Here is a 21,664-nt window from a genome sequence, read left to right as displayed (position 1 = left end):
CAGCTAATAGCCTCTTTCCAATTATAACATCAAATACACATGTAAAATATTGATTCAGATCAATGTTCTCATCAGATTCCATTGCGGTAGAGCTGACAGAGACGATTCCACTCAGGTAAAACAGCGACAGCACAAGCCTGGATTAGTTGGTAGAGCAATGGCACAGTATGCCAGAGACCTGGTTGATCCTGCATTTTTCGATGAAATTCTACATGAAAGACTATATTTGGACGTTGTTATGTTTGTCTTGCTAGATTTTGTGTACCTAAAGTTATTCTTGCTTTTTAGGTCCAGTCAGATTAAAAAATTATCGGATTACATGAAATACTCGAGTGATGACACTTGGAGTGCATGGGCAGTGGATCTGCTTGTTAAAAGACCCTTAATGTGGACCCTAGATAGGGTCAAGGAGAGACTTGTATCAGCTGATAAAAGTACTGAAGAATATGTTGAAATAAGTGTTGTCAAGGTATGGTATTTGCATTATTATGAGTAGATGTTTTTTTTATCATCATTGTTACTAAATACTAGCCATCTCTGAAATTTTCCCTTCCTAACACTAAGCGAGAGTATTCTTTGCGAAAGTGGGAGGTTTCATGGGATCTGAATTTTCTTAAAGCATGTTTCCAGTTGAAAAAACAGAATGAATTAAACGAGGGTCCCCTTCAGTAGTTTTTCATTATTAGCTTCCTTGTATACTGTACATACCGCCACTTTTTGTTTTTATTTTCATCATAAAGAAAAAAATCACAGATGTTGTCCGTGCCATGAATTTTGAAAATTTCTGCTGCCAGCAGTATTTGTTTCATTCACTTGATACAATCCCTCATAATTTGGTAAGTCAGTAAGGTTGATTTCCAAACTAAACTGGGCGAGGGTGTTGTCCACCCATAGTAATTGATTACAAATTAAGTAACACTAAGAAACCTAGGTAACAATTTACTATAGTTCAAACACCTATAATTTCTTCGTTTCGTCAATTTTTGACAGTTGTCCTTGCCTATCTGCTTCGCGGACCATTCCTTAACATGTATTGACGTTTTTTTGATCAAAGTAATTGCAATTTTTCACATTACAAGTACTTCTTTCTCGTTTTCGCTTGCCTCAGACACAATATGGCACGTACACCTTGCTACATAATCGTGCGTCGTGCTTGTCTTTTGTCGATTTTCATTCGTTATGCAGTGTTTCAACCTTCGGAACCCAAGAAATACCCGTGAACAAAGCTCATCTGATGTAATTTTTTTAAAAAAACTTTTTCGTATTTTTTACGAAGGAAATTGTAATGTTTCGTGGCGCTATCCGTGAATGGTTTTTGGGGCTATCCGTCCTGGAATCGGTGGAAAATTTAAAGTAAAAAATTATTTTTGTTTGAAATATTTGAGTCCAAATTTCCCACCTATTCCGGGGTCCGCCCCTGGGGTAATTGACCTACCCCTGCCGCGGCCCACCTCCGCTCCGCTCCGGCTCCCCAGCTTTCTCTATAGAGTCCCTGTTAAAGGCATGTTAGAAATTGGCCGGAGTCACCTGCCCCCAAATGAGCCCCTTTAAATTTGAAATCCGTTTCCAGGATACGGAAAACTTACCTGAATTTCACCACGCATCCACGACATGTCATATTAGGCATATACCCACAGCCCATTCCTTCTAATGAGTAGCTTACATTCACTGCCACATTTTTGACATTCCTTTCCTTTCTTCATGATCCTGTGTTCAATTAAATTAAGAAATCCACTGGATCTTCCACAACCAGTATGAATTTCACCACGCATCCACGACACGTCATGTTTCTAACTTTCGTTGCAAACACAGATGGTTCGAAACACTGGATACCCAATGAACATGAACAAAACACACTCACGACGTGTGATGATGTACAAAGGTGTACGGGCCAAAGGCTATTCTCCGTCGGAGCATGAATTTTCAACGAAGAACATGAAATTCCGCTATGATACATTCCCACATCACACAAAACACCTTACCGATTTTAGATAATGCTAGAGGAACTTATTACGGTAAGTAGTTTCTTCTGTAAATATGAAGAAATCTGTTTGAACTATAGTAAATTAGTACCGAAACCTACAACCACATTGCACCAATGTTTACACAAAACCAAACTTCAAATGATGAATAGATTCTCTCAGGCAATCGACCAGGTGAGTTGTGGAAAATATTCCAAGCATCCCGATAGCTAACATCACTCTCATCTTCAACCCTGAAGGTCTCGAATGCTTTGAATATTTTCCACAACTCACCTGGTAGTTAACCCGAGAGAATCTATTCATTATTCGTCGCCAGGAAAGCTTCAAGTCTTGCTACAAACTTCAACTGTTTTGAAGATTAGGCACACACAGGGGATGTACTACGTAGAAATTTTCAGCGTAAAATACATGTGTTTCAAAGGCAACAGATCCCGTTGCAGTAGCACTGGCAGAGACGATTCTACGCAAGTAAAACAGCGATAGCGAAAAATCAGGCAAAGCCATGCCAGTTCGGTAGCTCAGTGGTAGAGCAATGGTACTGTATGCGAGAGACGTGGGTTCGAGTCCTGGTCGAGCCGGAATTTTTCGCTGAAAATTTCAACTGTTTTGTTCCATGTGAGTTTGTAGGCGAATCTAAAATATATTTTCTTGTGAGGGGTATAGAATATTCTCTAAGCCAGTGGTTAGGGACACGAATAGTTTCAATGTTTTCACTTAAATTCAATCAGTGATCTGATTGTTCCAAATAATTGCTTATTTAGTACTTTTTATTTGTAAAATGTTTCTTAATTTAAAATAAATGTTTATTTTTTTAACTTAAAGCAAGCAACCTAACCACACTTGACACGCACGTTCTGCCTTTAGGGCTTTAAGTTAGTCAGTTACAACCCTTTTATCGGACATCTCAAAGGCTTCTCAGGGTTAGTAGGACCAAGCCCTTGCGTGGTCTGTGGTGCAGGATTTCTTTTTAATTATCACCTATGTAGGTTTGAAATGAAAGATCATGAAGATATTTTACTCGAAGATTTATTTAAACTTCCGATGATATACAAATACTTTTTCAAACAGGCAAATCACCCGATACAACTTGTAGGCCTAAACCTATTAGTTGTACCGAAGTTTATAACCCTGGTCTTTTTGATGATGCAGGAGAACACCTTATTCAGAGTTGGGTTGTGAAATATCTGCCAACCTGGAGTATAAGTACACCAGCCGAATCGAAGAACGAAGCAAGATATTTCCCCAACGTCCCCTGAATCATCAGCCTTTCAGTAAGCAGGAGAATGTCCCGTTGGTTTACAAAGGTCTTGCTCTTTTATATAAAAAAATTGTTTACATTTTTCGAAGGTAACTACATGATTGTTTACATATCCATAGTTTTAGCATCTCTGCAAGAATTAAGTTAAACAATCCTTTACCTATAGAGGAATTAACAATTACACATTTTTAAAGAAAGAAATTAACATTTTTAAAAGAAAAGATTTCAACATTAATTAGTATAACACAGATTGAACATTTTTGTGCTTGAAAAAATGTGTGTTGACAGAGGTGACACACACTAACAGTGTTGCAAGTGTTAGATAGGCCTACAATCTGACTTGGGCACCGTGGAAAAATCTTGAAACACTAAGGGCACTGTGAAGCAAAAAAGTTTGGGAACTCCTGCTCTATGCATGTAAGATATAATAATAGAAATATAATAAGATTTTTCTAGATGTTGAAAAGAACCTCAAATATACACAGCATCTGTGTAGCAGAACCATCACTGCCTTATATTCAAGAGTCCTGGGTTTGATAACCAGTGGAGGCAAATAGTAGTTTGGTTTCCACTTTCAACTGTAGGTCAAGTCTTGACTAGCCTATATGAGCAAGAAGAGGACTCACAATATGTGCTGAGATAAAATAATTGGGACTGGACCTTCAAAGTGGAATCCAAATCACTGTGCATTGCACCTTCACCAGCAAACGTCACCAGGGCCATTTGATTATAAGCTTATAGCATTAGTAGATTTTTGTGAAATGTAAGTAATTCTGTGTTATTTGTGTTAACAGTGATTATTATCAACTCAAAGAACAACTCAATATGTAGGTATAATTCATATGCTCTGTCCACCCTAATTTTCATTATTGTACTACATGATATTATCAGTCCACTGCAAAAAAGGGGGAGTATATTCTACAAAACAACACAGATACTTGCTTATGCTGACGATATTGTGATAATAATATCAAGGACACTTGCAGATCTTAAGAGCACTTTTTTAAAGATAGATAGTAAATCCAGAGAAATAGGACTATTAATTAATGAAACTAAAACAAGATATATGAGAATGTCCAGATCGCCAGCCAGACGAAACTCTCTGGCTTTGAATGTAGGCACATATCACTTTGAGGGAGTACCCACTTTTACTTACCTTGGAGCTCTTCTACATAACAACATAGAAGAAGAAGAGATTGTTAACCAAAGGATACAGGCTGGAAATAGACAGTATTATGCACATATAGAATTATTTAAGTCAAAAAACCTCTCTAGGAACACAAAATTAAGACTGTATAGGACACTTATTAGACCAGTTATAGCATATGGTGCAGAATCTTGGAAACTTACATCTAAAGCAGAAAGCAAGGTAATGTGTTTTGAAAGGAAGATATTACGTAAGATCTTTGGCCCCGTTAGGAATGAAGATGGATCCTATAGAATTAGGAATAATATGGAGTTAGAAGGATTGATTCAATATGAACATGTGAGATATATAAAATCTCAACGCTTAAGATGGGCAGGACATCTGATGAGAATGGAAGAGGATAGGCTACCACGCCTGGTATTCAATCAGAAATTGTGGGGAACAAGGCCAAAAGGAAGACCGAGGGGAAGATGGATCGATGCGGTTGAGGAAGATTTGAGAAGGATGAATATACGCAATTGGAAAAATGTAGCTCAAGATAGAACGAGGTGGAGGAAGATTGTTTGGGATGCCAGAGCCCACCAAGGGCTGTAGAGCAAAAGAAGAAGAAGAATTCATATGCTCTTGTTTTGTAAAGCAAATAACAAAGCATGCATATCCTTTTCTAAGGCAAAACCTATTGCAGTCACCTAGTTACATACATGAAACAAAGAGGTTAATGATGTCTTTTGTATTCAACGTGGGCCTGAACAATTTTATATCAGTAGACTATAGGTACTGGAAAATCCCTAATATAATACAGTAGAACCCTGATTTTACATTTTTCCGTATTTTAAGTTTTTTTCTGCTTGGTGCCCTGAAGAACGTAAAATCAAGATTCCGCTGTATTTAAACCAAAAACACACTCCAAGGAGCTAGAATTTGTGAATGCAAACTTCCAGAACTTACTTTTGATACAATTACTGTTTCTTCAAGCTTCAAAAATAACAGTTCTGCAAACTTTGGACACTAGCACTCATTTTCAAGCTAGGTGGCTAAAAATCATGATTTTTATTTAAAAAATCATTTTTGATGATACTTTTTTTTTAATGTGAAAGGTGTTTTCTGATCAACCTTTCCTTTCTATGGTCTGTAGATAGAATGCTATGTTGTATATCAAAAGAGCTGCTTGTGGCAAAAACCTGCCTGCATAGTTTCATAGAAATTAGGAGTTTTCTTGATCTAATGCTGTGTCAAAAGGTTAAAAATCTTGTTCCTGCCTTTCGATTTAGGGCATGCATTGTTCATTCTGTGTATTGGGGAATTTCCGAATTAAGCTTTGTTATTTCACTTTGATTGCCATGGTCCTCTCTGAACCTGCAAGTATTCTCCTACTAAGATCATCTGTCATTTCCAGAAGGAAGTAGACAATCAGCAAATTCTCAGTAATGGCCGGGAGGAAAAATGATAGTACGTGTTTCTCATTTACTCGTACTCAAACTGCAAGTGCCAAGGGTTATCGAGCAAAGTGTAAATCATGCGAATCCGAGCTCTAAGAACTAATACGTGTATTTTCTTCCCACAATTTTCCTTTGAAAATATTAGAGTATCTAAGAGCCTAATAAACATCATTCAATAATTAAAAGATTAATGTACTTTCACCAAAAGTGATTCTGATACCTACATTATTCTATAAATTATATCTTCATTTTTAAAGTTATTTAAATCAAACAATGCCGGACCCTGTGGCAGAGTGGTTAGCACATCATGCTGCGACGCCAAGGGTCCTGGGTTCGAATTCCGCTTGGGCTTGGTCGTTTGTGAATGTCCATTCATCAATTTCATCACTCATCCCCATCTTCACAAATTAGCCAAGAGGCACAAAACACGAAGTAAAATAAACTAAATCAATTAAATCAAACAACTTGTTTTCAAGCCTTCAGATGTGTTCCTCATCCCCCTGTATGCCTTGTGAAATCATATAGCATTTGGATATCAGACCATGAATATTTCTAACATACTTTTTTGCTTTTTATTCTCAGGAGTTGTCAGAATATGTGTTGTCAGTGGCTGAAAAGCAAGTGGTACATGATGTGACCGACCGTGTGCTCGAGATTCAGCAGTTGTATGAATTGTGCAGTGACAAAATAAGAAACATTGAGGATCTTCAGATTGTTGTATTGTGGCTTAGGAAAGAAAAGCATATCACAGTGGGAGAATTTGGATCTTCTACCATCGTAAAGATTGCACCAAAAAATACAAAAGCATCATCGGTTACTAGTGTGGATTATGGTGTTCACCAGTTGAAGAACAACGAACAAAAACTGGACTTGATATTGCAACAGTTGGAAGAGGAGAAGGGTCACGTTCTTGAAGAAGCTAGGAATCATGTTCGGAATGGGTCCAGAAACAGGGTGAGTACAAGAATACCTTAACATACATTTAGGTATTGCTGTCTGCTGTGCTTATGCTTTTGAGTTTTGGCTTAGTAGAGTGCCACACACGTAAATTTGCCGTTGCGTAGAAACGAATTTTCGTTTCGTCTCCCTCTCTCTTAGCATCATGTGTTCTACCCTGCTCGAAAACCTTCGCTATTGTTGCCACATTGTCATTCCATTCCTGGACACACTCGCGCAAACATCATTGAAAACAATTGAATAGCGCTCCAGCTCGCGGTTCCCACCGTTCGGTAGGGACGCTAATGTGGCAATATAGCACGGCGTAGTGCTTGCTTCTTTTATGCAGTGCATGTTCATTGGCTAGCTAGTAACTAGTGTTGCCAACTGTAATAATGAAGCACTATTTCTGTCACGGAAGGGGAAAAGGCAGGTAAAGTGGCGGTGAGTTTTGTTGGATTGGAAGCACCATATTTTTATTTTATACTAAGTATTTGACCGGTTTGACGTTGTGTGCGTGTATTGCGTGTGTGTATGTAAAAGTGTGTGTTTGCTAATGAACGTTAAATTCCATAATGCCTCCAGTTCTGTCGAAGTTGAAATCAAAAACCTTGCATAGTCAAGCTCGGGAAATTCTAAGCAACGTGCACGAGTTCATGAAGGAGGAAGCCAGTCATGGTGTTAGCATCCCAATAAAGCATTTTGGCAAGAGAGCAGCGAACTGCAGCAACAAATTGTTCATATTTCATAATTTTGGAATTATTCAAAATAAATAAATTATGTGGTTCCAACATCATTTCAACTCTGGCTCCGGCACGTGTTCTTGTAGAAATTGCATAGGGGAGGCTGTCATTTTTGCTGCTTAATGCGATACATATTGTTTTCTGTGTTAAAATTGCCATGCTTTGATGGGTGACCAAGTTCATAGCAGGGCCGGCGGAAGAGGAGGGCGAACCGTCCCATCGCCCAGAGCGGCAACATTTGAAGAGAAGAAAAAAGTAAGCCTATTGAAAACTGTGATCGAGCGAGATATTCTTTTGCGCTGAATAGTATTGAAATAGCATAAGAAGTCTCATTATTTATTTTATATTTTGATGTTTTAGTTAGGAATATATTGATTTTCAATTTTCCGTTTCTGCGTAATGACCGGGGGGGGGGGGGGGGGGTCGAAATAGAGCGGCATCTGCCGCCACCTCCCAGGGAGGCAAAATGACTAGCGCCGGCCCTGGTTCATAACAAAAGAAAAAGCCGCGCAGCTTATCGTCTAGTGGCAGTATATGTACTTGTTATTGTTGTGGAAGCCGGCATCCTTTGTAAATGTACAACAAAGCCAACCGACTGTCGCCGATCTCAGAGAGGAAATAATAATACTGCTTCAGGAGGAGTGTTATGGTGCAATTGTAGCGGTTTAACACGTTGGCATGTTATTATCTGCCGTTGCAGTTCCATACCAGTGTATACGGGTTTCGGGAGTGAAAAGTTAGAACGCCACCAGTGCATTAATACAATGAAAAATAATATATATATTTTTTTTATTTTGTTTGAAATCACTCAAATAAGGAATCGTATGAAGAAGTCTTCTTTGCAGCATTTTTGGTAATTTTACTTATGTGTTAGTTCATATTTTGCGAATTTTTAGTCCATATGTATGTAGCTACATACAAAGCCACTTGTTAGTACATATTAATCCTAGTCCTGGTATAATGCATGACGTTTAAAACTCAACGTTAGATAGACCTGAATTATCTAATTTTATTGTTGTACGTAACAGCTGTGCATCGGCGCACTGCAGCGATTTTTCTATCTGCTCCATTAGCAACACTGCTTCTTTAGTTGTTTCGTGCATCGCACGGCAGAATTATCTGCGCTGGACTCTATGAACAATTTGATTTCATTTGTTTGTTTTGATTTTTGTTATTTAGCATTGCTTTTCTGCCACTTCGACTAATTGTAACGATGAGTGATGAAATTGGTGAAGGGGCACTCATAAAGAACACCCATTCCCAGGCCTGGATTCGAAAATGGTTCAAATGACATCGTACTATGCTGTGCTGACCTCTCCACCATTGTGGTTGGGAAACACATGAAAAGTGGTCCTACTCAATGTAAATAACAAAATGAATCAATCTGAAAATTATTGTTTTTTTTTTAATTGCATTAAAGTTTAGGTGTTTGTGAATGCATATAACCTCCGATCATGACTCAACTCGACATCACAACGCACCTGCCTACCATGAAGAAAGACAAGGAATCTGTCAAGCAGAATGTACCCCACCACCACCTATTGCGAAAAGCTCCATGGAATGTCATCCAGCTTGCACTCAACGCCTACCCTTGGTTTTTTGTTGATGGAGGAGGAAGTGAATGAAGCATTTGAGAACTATGTTGAAATTCTGCATGACACGATTAAAGACTTCGTACCCACTGCGAGACCGAGATCTACGAAATACCCCTTCTTGTTCGACAGAGAAGTTCTCTTTGTGTTAAAAAATAAAAAAAACAGGCTTGGTACCTATGGAAGCAGCACCCTAATGTTCACACTCATGGTACCTATTGTGACATCAGACGTCATTCAAAATACCTACCCAGAAAAAAATATAGTGAACACAAAAATAACATAACAACTGAATGTACTACAAACCCTAAGAGATTCTTCACATTACTAAATTCAAGCAAACAAAAAGGTGGCCGCGATGGCTCAGTCGGTAACGCGTCTGACTACCATGCTAAAGGTCCCGGGTTCGATCCCCTGCCGGTTCAAATCCGAGAACTTTTCTAACGATGGAAGCGGCCTCGGTGCCCACCCAGCATCGAATAACATGGGTACCTTGGGGGAACCCCGGGGGGTAAAGGCAGTCAGGGGTGTGATGCTGATCACATCACCCCCACTCACGACTGGATCAAGAAAGTGTGGGGCATTACCCACACACCCCCTATATGCCTTCATGGCATAGTGCTATGCACAGGGGAGCACTTTACCTTTTTTTTACCTTTAAGAAAACAAAGCCCACGTATACCTAAAGAAATTGTTCATAATACTGATATTGCTAGTGGAGAAGAAAGAGCCGAACCTTTCAAGGTTTTTTTTTTACCATCCGAACTTCTCACCTCCCTCAGTTTCCTACCCTCTCCCCCACATAAATTCTGTCTGTCCTCACACACTATCAAAACATCCCCCGAGCAAGTAAAATACCTTCTCGCTTCATTGCCCCTCCACCGGTCCCTAGGTCCAGATAAAATCCCCACAATATTCCTACGTAAAACTGCCGACTCCTTGGCTCTTCCTCTGCCTGCCTTACTCAACAAATGTTTCTCTAAGGGTGTGTTTCTGAAAAACTTCAAACAGGCCAACATTGTGCCCATTCACAAAACTGGAGACAAAAAATGTGTAAAATCCTATAAACCAATCTCACTTCTATCGCCACTATCAATTATTTGTGAAAAAATCATCAAAAACAGGTTACTTCAGTTTACGTCACCATATATCAACACAGCACAACATGGTTTCCTTCCAGGCAGCTCTTGCCTAACAAATATTTCTATCTTACTTTCGCATGCTGCCAGAGCTATTGATAATAACTTCCGACTTGACACTATATATTTGGACATTTCGAAAGCCTTTGACAAAATTTATCATAAATTTCAACTTATAAAGTATCATCCAGATTTAACATCCATGGCAAATTTCTCTCTTTACTCCAGGACTACCTCCATGAACGTGAGCAACGTGTTGTTCTTTCATGTACCTCTTCTAACTTTCTTCTCGTTATGTCTGGAGTTCCCCAGGGGAGTGTCTTAGAGCCGCTCCTATTCCTTCTGTACATGGATGACCTCCCTGAAAAACTGTCCTCCCTTCCTATCAATATACTTTTGTTTGCGGATGACTGTAAACTCTTTAAGGAGATCTCATCGCATCATGACATGATGATTCTTCAAAATGCTCTCACAGAACTTGTTAAGTGGTGTCGTCAGTGGAATTTAGAAGTAAACCCTCAGAAATGCTCTTTCCTTATGTGGGAGAGATGGGGGCGGAGGTGCAGGTCGGTCTTTCTTCTTCCCCTTTCCTATCCCCCAAGAAGAGACCCTTTCTTCTATCTTTCTTACTTATTCCCTAAAAAAGAACAAAGTGCTGTCTACTTATTCTATTGAAAACAATCCAATCCAAAACGTTTCCACCCAAAAGGACCTAGGTATTATCATGGATGAAAAACTCAACTTTTAATTATCATATTATAGCTACCACTAAACAAGCCATGCACCTTCTCGGTCTTCTATACAGATTTAGCGAAATTCCCATCATCTCTTGCTTTATTCTATAAATATTTCATCTCGCCCATCCTTGAATACTGTTCCCCAATTTGGGCAATGGTGTCAATAACCAATCTCACCAGAATAGATTCTGTTCTCAGTTTCTTTCTTGCAATTGTTCACCATAGAATACCTTCCTTTCGACATGTATCCAAATCAGACACCATGGCTGCTCTGAATATTCACACTCCATCCTTTCGTCATGATCTAGCTGACATGAAATTTTTATACAAGATAATAAATGGCAAAATCAGAACAGATCTCCTAATCAGTGAATTTACACTTAGGTACCCCAAGAGCAAACATGCAACCTGCAACTCTTCCACAACCCAACCACTAGGCTATCCCTTCTACAATGCTCCTTGTTTTACAGGCTCCCAGAAATCTACAACAAACTCCCTGAATGTAGATATTTTCCTTCCAGAACGTAATTTTTGTATATTACTGACCAAGAACATGTAAATCTATCCCATTTTTTTTAATGTTTCAAATTCACTTATGGAAATTTCCATTACGGTACTTTTTTAAAAAATCATGAGTACAGTGGTTTTTTTTTATTTTTTGCATGTTTTCTGTAGCATTTGTATCATCAAATTAGAATAATAAACATGCTATTATAAATTTCTGCACAGTTGCTAGCTGAATTTGAATAATCTGCAGCAAATAGCTGAACTTTAATAATCTGCAGCGAAATGGTAGAGTCAGCCCTATATTAGAATGTATTGCATAGTTATTCATGCTGTTACCAGTTGAGCTTTCTTTAGAAAGGCCACTCCGGTGTAAAAATTGATTATATTTGAAAATAAAAAATGGTGGCTCTTGAGAAAAAGGGGCTGCAGCCTGAATTACTTTTAGTTTTTGTACACCTGGCTATAAATCCTAATAATTTTTCTTGGTGAAATGTGCAAATTATATGCATTCACAAACATTTAAACCTTAATGCAATTAAAAGCTATAATAATTTCCAGATTAATTCATTTTGTTATTTCCATGGAGTAGGACTACATTTTTTGGAATGTCCCAAGAATATGCATGTAAATAGGAATTTGAACAAGGAATATTGTGGTCCCGCCATTGTAAAAGTTTGGCAATGAGCATCCGCATTTCAAGCAGCATATTATTTTCTATTGGAGGATTTATTTTTTGAACTAAAATTCCCTGCATTTCCAGTTTTGTTGCTAAAACGAGGTTGATGCATGCTGTGAAGAAATGGCTGTGATGTAATAGTCTACAGAGTTGTTATTACACAATGGTGCGCCACAGGGAGTGATGCAAACAGATAACCTTCCATTGTGGTTGCAACCTGTCACGATTGCATCACAGTAACCTGTGTTCTCTTTCTGAATTTTTCTGTGCTAATACTGTTAAGCCTTGTTTCCATGTTAATAATACATTAAAATGCTGACCAAGGCAAACTTTTATTGTATAAAAAATATACATAATAAAGTAACATTTCCATGCTCTAACAGGGTCTTCTTCAGGCGAATATTCACAATTATTTTTTATACTATAAAACCTTCGTCAGCATTTTAATGTTTTATATTCTGTGCTGTTTGTAATGCGGGAAAGCAAATTTACCTTGTGCGATATATACAGTCCCTACCAAAAGTTTAAGACCACCAACATTTTTCATATAAATGAATCCTGACCGAAAGTTTTTGGTACTAATATGGAGTGAAATTGTATGGAAGTAATATAGTGTGTGAGGCATATATTGCCGAAAAAATATTGGTATACGTCTTGTAGTTCTTGAGATACGAAAGTGGAAAATTCAAATTTCTTAACTGAAAAATCAAGCATTTTGAAGTACAGATGAATGTGTATACACGTAACCAACGTCATTATGACAGTACTGAATTTTTTCCAGTATTGTGGAACATGAACGAAGGTTTTGGCGCAATAAAAAAAATCTCATGTTTTATATTTTTTTTCTTCTAAAATTCACAAAATGAAAAAAATACAGCGAAAACAGAGAGGCCTTCAGATAACAATATCTTCCTCAGCGACTGCGCTGGAGTGAACAAATTTTATCAGTCATTAGTTGAAATGTGTGTCAGTAGATGGCACAGAAAGACATATCTCGTGTAGCAGCATTGTGCAAGTTCAAACCTGTTTTCGGTTCGCTTGATAATAAACAAGATGTTTGAATGGCAAGCTACGTTATAATGGGGAAAAAATCTGCCAGTGGCCGTGAAATGGCAAATAATTGCAGTCCCATTGAATGTGAGTAAAACCTGCGTGGCAAACACAATAAACAAATTCAAGCAGCAAGGTACAGTGGTTGATAAACCACACTGCGGCCACCCCAGGGCAAAGAATAACCTTAAAGCTCCTCTTCCAGCGATAATGAGGGAATTTGAAGATTCCACTAATAAAATTGTCTCAAAGATGTCCATTTCGCGTTGTCTGGGGGAATGTGGACTTGCATCTTACGCTTCTCTCAGAAAGCCATTGCTCAACAATGTACATGAGAGAAATCGTGTGAAGTGGTGCAAAAATAAAAGAAACTGTTCCATGGAACATTGGGGTAAGGTCCTTTCCAGTGATGAATCGAGATTCGTGCTGTACCGCTCCCGAAAAGTGAGAATTTGCAGGACAGCAACTGAGAAACTTCTCCCCGAATGTCTCATGCAAGCTGTTCAGGGTGGGGGTCAATCAATCATGATCTGGGATGCATATCTGCTGCAGGGACCGGGATTTTGAGATTCATTCCTGGCTTCATGGATTCACGAGAATACATCGAAACAATGAAAGATAACATGCTCCCGTCTGCCCAGAAGCTCCACAACGGGTACTTTATCTTCCAGCAGCAACAATGGCTTGCATTCAAGTGAGGGAAATCCCATTATTGCCTTGGCCAGCACGAAGTCTGGACCTGAATCCTATAGAAAACCTATGGAATGCCATTGGTCTTTGTGTAGCCAGATGCCAGCCAAGGAATGTCCAGGAACTTCATGAACAGATCTCCGAAGTATGGAATGAGATTCATGGCCGTAGGCAGGAAAAAATTTCGGGAGGGGTTCATTCATAATTGTTCTCATGGGTGTTGCCAGAAATTTGAATAATAGAAATAATAACAATTATACAATAATAATTAAAATTTAATAATAAAACAATTATTTTCCATAATAATAATAATACCAATAATAATAAATAATAATTATTATTATTGTTATATCCTCAAGAGGGCTTACTCAATGCAGCAGATGAGTGAATATCCAGCACAAGGCCTTTTTTTTACGTTTCATAGAGAGCGTACTGAAATGCACAATTATTATACTTTGTTATTAAATTTTAGATACCTTTTAGAAAAAGCTTTAAAAGTTAGATAGAAATTTTAGTCAAAGTTTTTGTTGTTTGACATTAAAACTTATTTTTGGAATTTTGAAAAGTTTGGAACCAATTATTCTTTTTAAAAACTTAGCCTGGTGCATGGATTGTATAACCTCAATCTCGAATGTAATGCGCTACGAAACTGGAGATCCTACGTTTGGACTCATATCAAGGGGGATTTTCGACTTTATCGGACAGGGAATTTAAAAGTTGGAAAGGGAATTTTGGGACAATCGTGAGGAAATTTTCAGTCTATATGCCTTGTGACGCAGGAACACTGAAAGAGGACAGCACAAGTGAAAATGGAGGAGTCGCGGGTGGGTTACGATTCTGAGAATAAATCCTATTTCACTCAAGTTTCAGAATTCCAAATGTATGAAAATTCTAGCTCGATCGTTTCAACATTGTCTCCATGTATTTTTGTGATGCTTCGAAAAAAATTTGAAAATGAGTTACAGATTTTGGTTTATGAACTTCCATTAATCCAACATGTCAGACGTTTCGGGGGGGGTTTGAACCCTAGAAACCCCCCCTCTAAATACGGCCATGATGAGATTACGCCCCAAGAATGCCAGAAATTGGTCCGCAGCATGTGAAAATGTGTGCAAATGTGCTTGAAACTTAAAGGTGGACCTATTGACTATTAAAATTTCACACTTCAGTCATCTAATTTCAGGAGAAATGTTTGTTTCCAAGTATATTTTCAAAGTTCAGATTTAATGATTTTACAAATTGTAACTTTACTTGCATCTATTAGTTATAAGTGCATTAATATGCCCTTACACTTTCTTGATCTTGATGTACCTTTCAATAACATTTCATAATAATTCCAATTTTTAATTAAAGTGTTTATTTCATGAAAAGCACTCACATATGTACTTTTTCTGTTTGTCTGAAAACCACATGACAGGTGGTCTTAAACTTTTGATAGGGACTGTATCAGAGGCGTGGCGTGTATGTAGCCGCTGTTACCGCAGGTAACACCAAAATATAAAGAATTGAAGAACCCGTCTTAAAATATTATTACGTACATAAACTGTTAATATTGTCGTAAAGTAAACATTGCAGACTGACATTTTTTCTCACACCGGCAAAAGCGAAGAAGAAAACTGATCCGGTACCCTCCACAGGCAACATGAGGAAAGGGTCCTGAGCGCACAAAGGAAGACTTCGCGTAGCGGCAAAGACTGTTATGGCGGGAGGAGGAGGCGGGCTGTTTAGCCGGCGCAGTTGCCGGTGATCCTTACCGGAAACATGCCAGTGTTGCCATATTCAATTGACAGAAAAGAGCTAAGTCGCCTAATCGGGTCTATCTTACTGTGAAGGTGTCCAGTCACACTGGGGAACGATGGCGCAGTGGTAGCGTCGCCGCCTTATAATCAAGGGATTCCGGGTTCGATACCCGGTGGAGGCACAAGTGGTTCGGATCCAACTTTAAACTGTTCCGATTAGAATTACTGTTCATGAAGTGGACTTAAATTGCCAAATCAAAAATTTAAAAAAATCAAATCACACGGGGGCAAAAGCAAACTACCAAGTGATATTTTGTATTTACACTAAATATCAGCGATTATGAAAGTCCTCTTTGTCCTTCTTCGACATCATGGGCGAGAAGGAGAGGAGAGGGATGGGCATGTTCAAGGGGTCCGCCGTCCTTCTAAAAATGTCAACCTAAAATTTTATATTTCACACATATAATATTATTTCGGTTACAGGAATTTGTGATAATTGTTGATAATACTGATTGAGATTGACATACGTTGTCGCAGGAATGCAATAATTTCGGATTGAAGCAATGTTTTTGAGGTGGTAGAACTGTTTTTGGGTGAAAACAATACTTACAAGCATAATTTCCCGATTGTTATCTTAGCACGCTCTGAAGTGTCAGGTGTCGCAGGTTCGAATCCTCAGCAAGAAATGATTATTTCAATGTTCGTTGTTATTATTTTACTTACATCATTATAAAAATTAATAATTACATAGACAAAGAAATAATAATTTTATTTCAATAATTCACCATGCATTCTCATCGTCACGATTATCCTATAAAGCGAAAGCATTAAAGGTAGCAAAGGACGTAAAACATACGAAATAGTAGTGGTGTCAGAAATGAGATTTCAGTGGATTTAGCGAAACATGGGAGTGGGAGTAGTTATGAAACAGATGAAGACTACATCTACTCTACATACGCCTTATTTGAAACGAAAAGTTTCGCGATTTGGGCAAATCTGGTTTCAAAAGAACTAAGATGGCAACATTAGTAGAACTGGACATCTTGCAGGTTCCGAAGGAAATATTGCTGAGAGGGGAGGGGGCAAGGAGGGTGCTTCACGTGTTACAAAAGTAAACAACGGTTTGTGGGAGGGACTGTGCAGTGGGAGTTTTGTGACTGGTGTCTTTGGTCTTTATGTTGTTTTCGGGCATTGTCAATTAATTAATGAAGCTTGCTCCGAGTTCCGAGGTGGCGGGTTCATCCTATCTGGACAGTGTGTGTAATCGTGCGATAGAAGATATTTTGAAGCAATCTTTCGGTTCGTTATTTTGCAGAAAAAATCGAAATTGTGGCGAAAGGGAGGCCAAAGCCTATTTTAAACGATTTAAAAACCAAGTCGTCTGCTGGATATGACCGACATTTCAATGTTTCGTGGTATAACGACTATCCGTGGTTATGTGGATGTGTGCAGTTGTCGAAACTCTTTTGTTGGCCATGTACTCTATTTTCGGGTGAAAAAAAAAAAACGTGTCGAATTCAGATGTGGATAACATGGACCATGACCATGACGCACCCAAAAATTCAAATTCAAATGAAAAACTTCACTTTATGACAGCATCATAGAAGTTTTTTGATTTGATTTGATTGACTTTGCTTCGCTTGTGCCACTTTTGGCTAATTTGCGAAGATCGGGATGAGTGATGATATGATTAAATTGATGAATAGACATCACAAACTCCCATGCCCAAGCTAGGTTTCGAACCCGGGATCCCAGCATCATATAACTATTTTCAAAGTCGGATTGATCTGCTCTATAAGTAGCCTTCGATGTTTCTGTAAGTATCAAATTACGTATTATTGTGTCAACAACCAATGTTTGCGATTTCACTTTAGTCCTTATGTCAACATTTTTTTTCCTGACTAATAACTTTACCAAAATCTAGTATTGAATTGCATACGTACCAGATTAATATTATATGAACTACTTGGAAGACATTGGGGGGGGGGGGGGCATGAGGTGGGGAGGCGCCCAAGTCTCCCTTAAAACCGGTAACACTTTTAAAAATTCACGCCACGCCACTGGACTGTATATATTTTTTATTCATGTAATTACCCCTCCCAGAAGGCTCTATTTTGGGGCTAGTGTGCGTGAATTTTTTCACAAAAAGAAAATTAAGTAGCACTAACAGATCACTATAAGTATGAAGTAGGGCCCGCTACCCCAAAATGTAGGACCCAATCACATTTACAGTAAATGCAGCGCATCTGAAAAATAACTCAGGCGTTTCAAACATGAGTATCTTATGAAGCCTGAATTACTTTTAATTTTCTCGGGATATCAGCCAGGTGATTCCCGGATAGGCTTTCGAGCTTTCGATAGCTAATGTCACTCTCATCTTCAGGGATTGAAGTGAAATCACTTGAAGTTAATTGAAGTGAAGCTCGGAAGCCTGTCCGGAAATCACCTGGCTGATATCCCGAGAAAACTTCATCTTTCGCCACCAGGAAAGCTTCAAGATTAGTCAAGAATTACTATGAGTATCTTAGTTTGTTTGCAGCATGCAACGGTGTTTTGAGCGTAATCGTTAAGCAACAACAAGCAAGTTCACAAGTTCAAACACACACATTCCTGATCCGATAGCAGCAATGTCACATAGCTGTACAGGCTGAGCTAAGTTAAGCATAGAGAGTGAAACTAATTTTCACGAAAATGGACAGCCGGAGTAGGTCCCCCCCTTGTCTAATGCAGTCCCGATTTGGCGCCAGTGGATTTTTTCTTTGGAAGCTAAGTAAGTGTATAAAGAAAAAATCCAGTCACTTGACCACCTGCTCCAAAGGGCAGTAAATGGTGCACACATTAAATTACACTAAGGTTAATGAAACTTTGAATGTTGTACTTCCATAAAATGTTACATACATCTACGAGTCTAAATGTAACAAAATAACCAGAATTCAAAACCCTGGAGTTCTTTTTTGGGCATCCTATATAATATATTACTAGGAAATATTTTCAAGTAATGTAAAATGAAACATTTTCATTCAAAAAATATTTTTTAAGTGAATACTTCAGTACAAAATTCCGAAATTTCTAATCAATAGCGCCACCATATGTTTCAAGTAGGTTTGTGTGGGATGGACCAGGATGGGAAATAAAGAAATATAGGCATTTGTGACAGGAAACGTTTACCATTTCAAAAAGAAAAAGTGGAAAGTTTTGATACACTGGCAAAATCTCTTATTCTGCATGCTATTTCGCCCTGATTTTTTTTAAAGTTCTGGAATGAAACTTTTTCATTACCAGCAAATTTCCCAACTTTTCAGGATCCTGAAATTCTGGAATTTATATCTTTAAGTCAGGATCGACATGGAAATCCCCCCCCCCCCCCATGCCCCCAAGATCCATGAAATGATCACAGCACACACACACACACACACACTACCCTGTTTCAAGCATACTGGTCCAAGGATCAGGGACAACCCAAAGCTAGTCCTTACACGACACTGCACAATGGGATGGGGTGAAGGGGTGGAAGTCGATTTCTTTCTCTGTTTTCCTCCCCTTTTCACTTATTTCCTCCCAGTTACTACCACCGTATCTTTTGTTCGTTTCTCATCCTTCTGGCGCATCAAATGGGAAATGTCAACACGCACAGTGTATCTGCGAATCGGGTGACTCGCATCCTGTGTTACATAACGAAATTAAAAGCCTCTGACCTTCGAGCGAAGTTTTCTTCACATATGGTCTTCATTTACGCATATCAAGTTTAGCCTTCATGAGAACTGGAAATTCATCGATGGCATTGGGTGTTTGGCTTTCCCATCCAAACGCCATAAAGCACAGTTAGAAGCTGTTACTGAATGCGATGCTAAATTCCCTTTCGTTTCTTTTGTGAAACCGCCTCCGCTGGGAAAGATAGGTTTGTCAGCTTATCCTTAATGCCTGCATCACGTATCTATCTACCCTCAGGGCAGAAAGATTGATTGCGCCCAGGATCATATTACACGCATCATCTTGCAGCGCGGCTTTCTGAGCTAAAAGTTCTTTCCATCCCGGACGTATTCTTCTGTGAGCAAGAAATCTAAGGTTTGCGGTTCGAGTCCTGCGGATGTGTGTTCCTTCTCGTTGTTTCTTTATTAGTTTCATCCCGTCATCATTTATCCTCAACGTTGCGATTACCCAAAGAAAAGCGACTTAAAATAAGAAGAACACAAACGTTCCTACAACTCCACAAAGCAATGTCAAGACGTGTTCCGGCCGAAAATTTCTGTCAGGATTTCACAAAAATGGCGGTGTAAGGGGAAAACACTGTGCATCTTGTAGTGCACAGTGTATAAACTACTTCCCGACTAGTCTGTCAAAAAGCAATATAAATTATAGAATTTTAAGGTGTAAGGCAACTTTCATGCCTAAGTGACATGTGGCACGTATCACTTGGAAACGAACCTTCAGAAATAAATGCAAGCTTTCATATCAAAGTGGCGTGACACGCTCAATGGTGTGCATTGTTTCGCCTCTCGCAGTGACCTTTTTTTTTCCATTCTGGAAGTAGCCGTGTCGCTTGTAACTAGGGTGTGAAAGCCACGTGTCGCCTTTTTAAAAAGGTTCCAGGTGAGACACATTGCACAGTGGTTCCAATCCCACGTTTAACTGTAGCCCCAGTTTCGACTGGCCTATCTGAGCTTGAAGTGGACTTGAAACAAACATTACAACGGCAATGTTTTCACTATTCCGTCACTCATCGAAGTTTTCGTTTACTTTTTCTTCAAGTGCCAATACTGATATGGAGAGGGGGCGGGGGGAGGTGACCCCAGGCTTGTTGACGCTTTCGTCTAATTAGTTCAACGCCATATGTCGCGAGGCAAACAGAATGAACATTGTAATGAACAGAGATCTCATAGAGTCGGTATTTTGTTGAGGGTGATCCGTTGTACTTGTGCAGAACTGATAAGGGAGGAGCACAAATTGCTCTGCTAGCCATGGGTGGAGGGCGATCGCCCTCTCCCCCTCATTCCACGAAACCTCTAAGGGAGAATTCCCCTTGAGAGTGGCACCTCCTAAGTTGACTGTACGCGTATTTTCTTGCATCGTCCCCATTTTAACACCCAAGTTCTGAATTCCAGTCGTTGAACAAGAAGACTTAAGATATTTCATCATGGCAGAGAAAATGGTATCACTAACAGGCTTTCTATTCAAGGGTGGGGGTGGGGTGTTTATTTGATGGCTACTTTATTAAGTTAGTGCCGATTTTCTAAAACACGACAAGCTATACAATCTTTCTTCGCTTCGTACTGTTATGATCTGAACAGTTTAGAGTTATGGCACACTATGAGACAGAAGGAATCTCAAAATGAAAACCCTTCAGCAGCTGCGTGCAATGGTTGAAAAATTCAAAATTGCCTTCTACGAATGTTGCTTTGTGTTATTGAAATGTGCATACCAGTGGCGTAGCATGGGCATTTCGGGTGGGAACGCCAAGTCCGAAGGAAAGGTCGGCCCTTTTTTGGTTAATAATTTACTTATGCAATTAGTCGCCACAGGTGTTGTTTATTTGCCTGCAGTCAGCTGGGTTTGCAATAAAGCATCATCATCCATGCAGTTTTTAGCTAGAAAATTAGATGCCTCACTATGCAACAAATGTTTTGAACTCTGGTGATTTATACCTTTCGGCATGACACAAATCATTATAAAACCTACCTGAATCACAAGCCTCTGGACAACAGTAGACATCATTGTTGTGAATGATCCAACTAATGATTGATTTGGTTTATTTTACTTCGCTTTTCTACCACTTTTGGTTAATCGCGAATATGAATATGAGTGATGATGATGATATTGATGAAGGGACACTCACAAAGAACACCCGTGCTCACCCCGGGATTCGAATCACGGGCCTCTGTCGTCTTGGCGCGCTGTGCAAAACAGTCTGACACGGAGGTGGGCGGATGATCCAACTATCGTACACTCTACTAACATAACAGTGCCGATTAGTAATTCAGACCACTGTTTATTACGTCTTGAGAATGTTGATAAACATTTTAAAATAATTT

The 21,664-nt window shown here is 39.0% G+C and overlaps 2 protein-coding genes across 3 annotated transcripts in view; one reads left to right on the top strand and one right to left on the bottom strand.

Annotated features, from left to right (window-relative positions):
• Positions 1–21,664, top strand: part of LOC145998323 (charged multivesicular body protein 7) — a 68,196-nt gene that overhangs the window by 2,697 nt on the left and 43,835 nt on the right. Inside the window, exons 2-3 of the mRNA XM_083134731.1 lie at positions 289–469; positions 6,409–6,780. Coding sequence (XP_082990857.1) covers positions 289–469; positions 6,409–6,780 — 553 coding nt within the window. The remainder of the gene's footprint in view (positions 1–288; positions 470–6,408; positions 6,781–21,664) is intronic.
• Positions 1–21,664, bottom strand: part of fbl (pantothenate kinase 3 fbl) — a 76,062-nt gene that overhangs the window by 31,258 nt on the left and 23,140 nt on the right. The window lies entirely within an intron of this gene.

Source organism: Lepisma saccharinum, chromosome 1 (genome assembly GCF_977018435.1).
Source record: "Lepisma saccharinum chromosome 1, izLepSacc3.1, whole genome shotgun sequence".
Lineage (NCBI taxonomy): Eukaryota > Metazoa > Arthropoda > Insecta > Zygentoma > Lepismatidae > Lepisma > Lepisma saccharinum.
The sequence above is the reverse complement of the archived record's forward strand: the minus strand, read 5'-3'. Positions and strand labels throughout refer to the sequence as shown.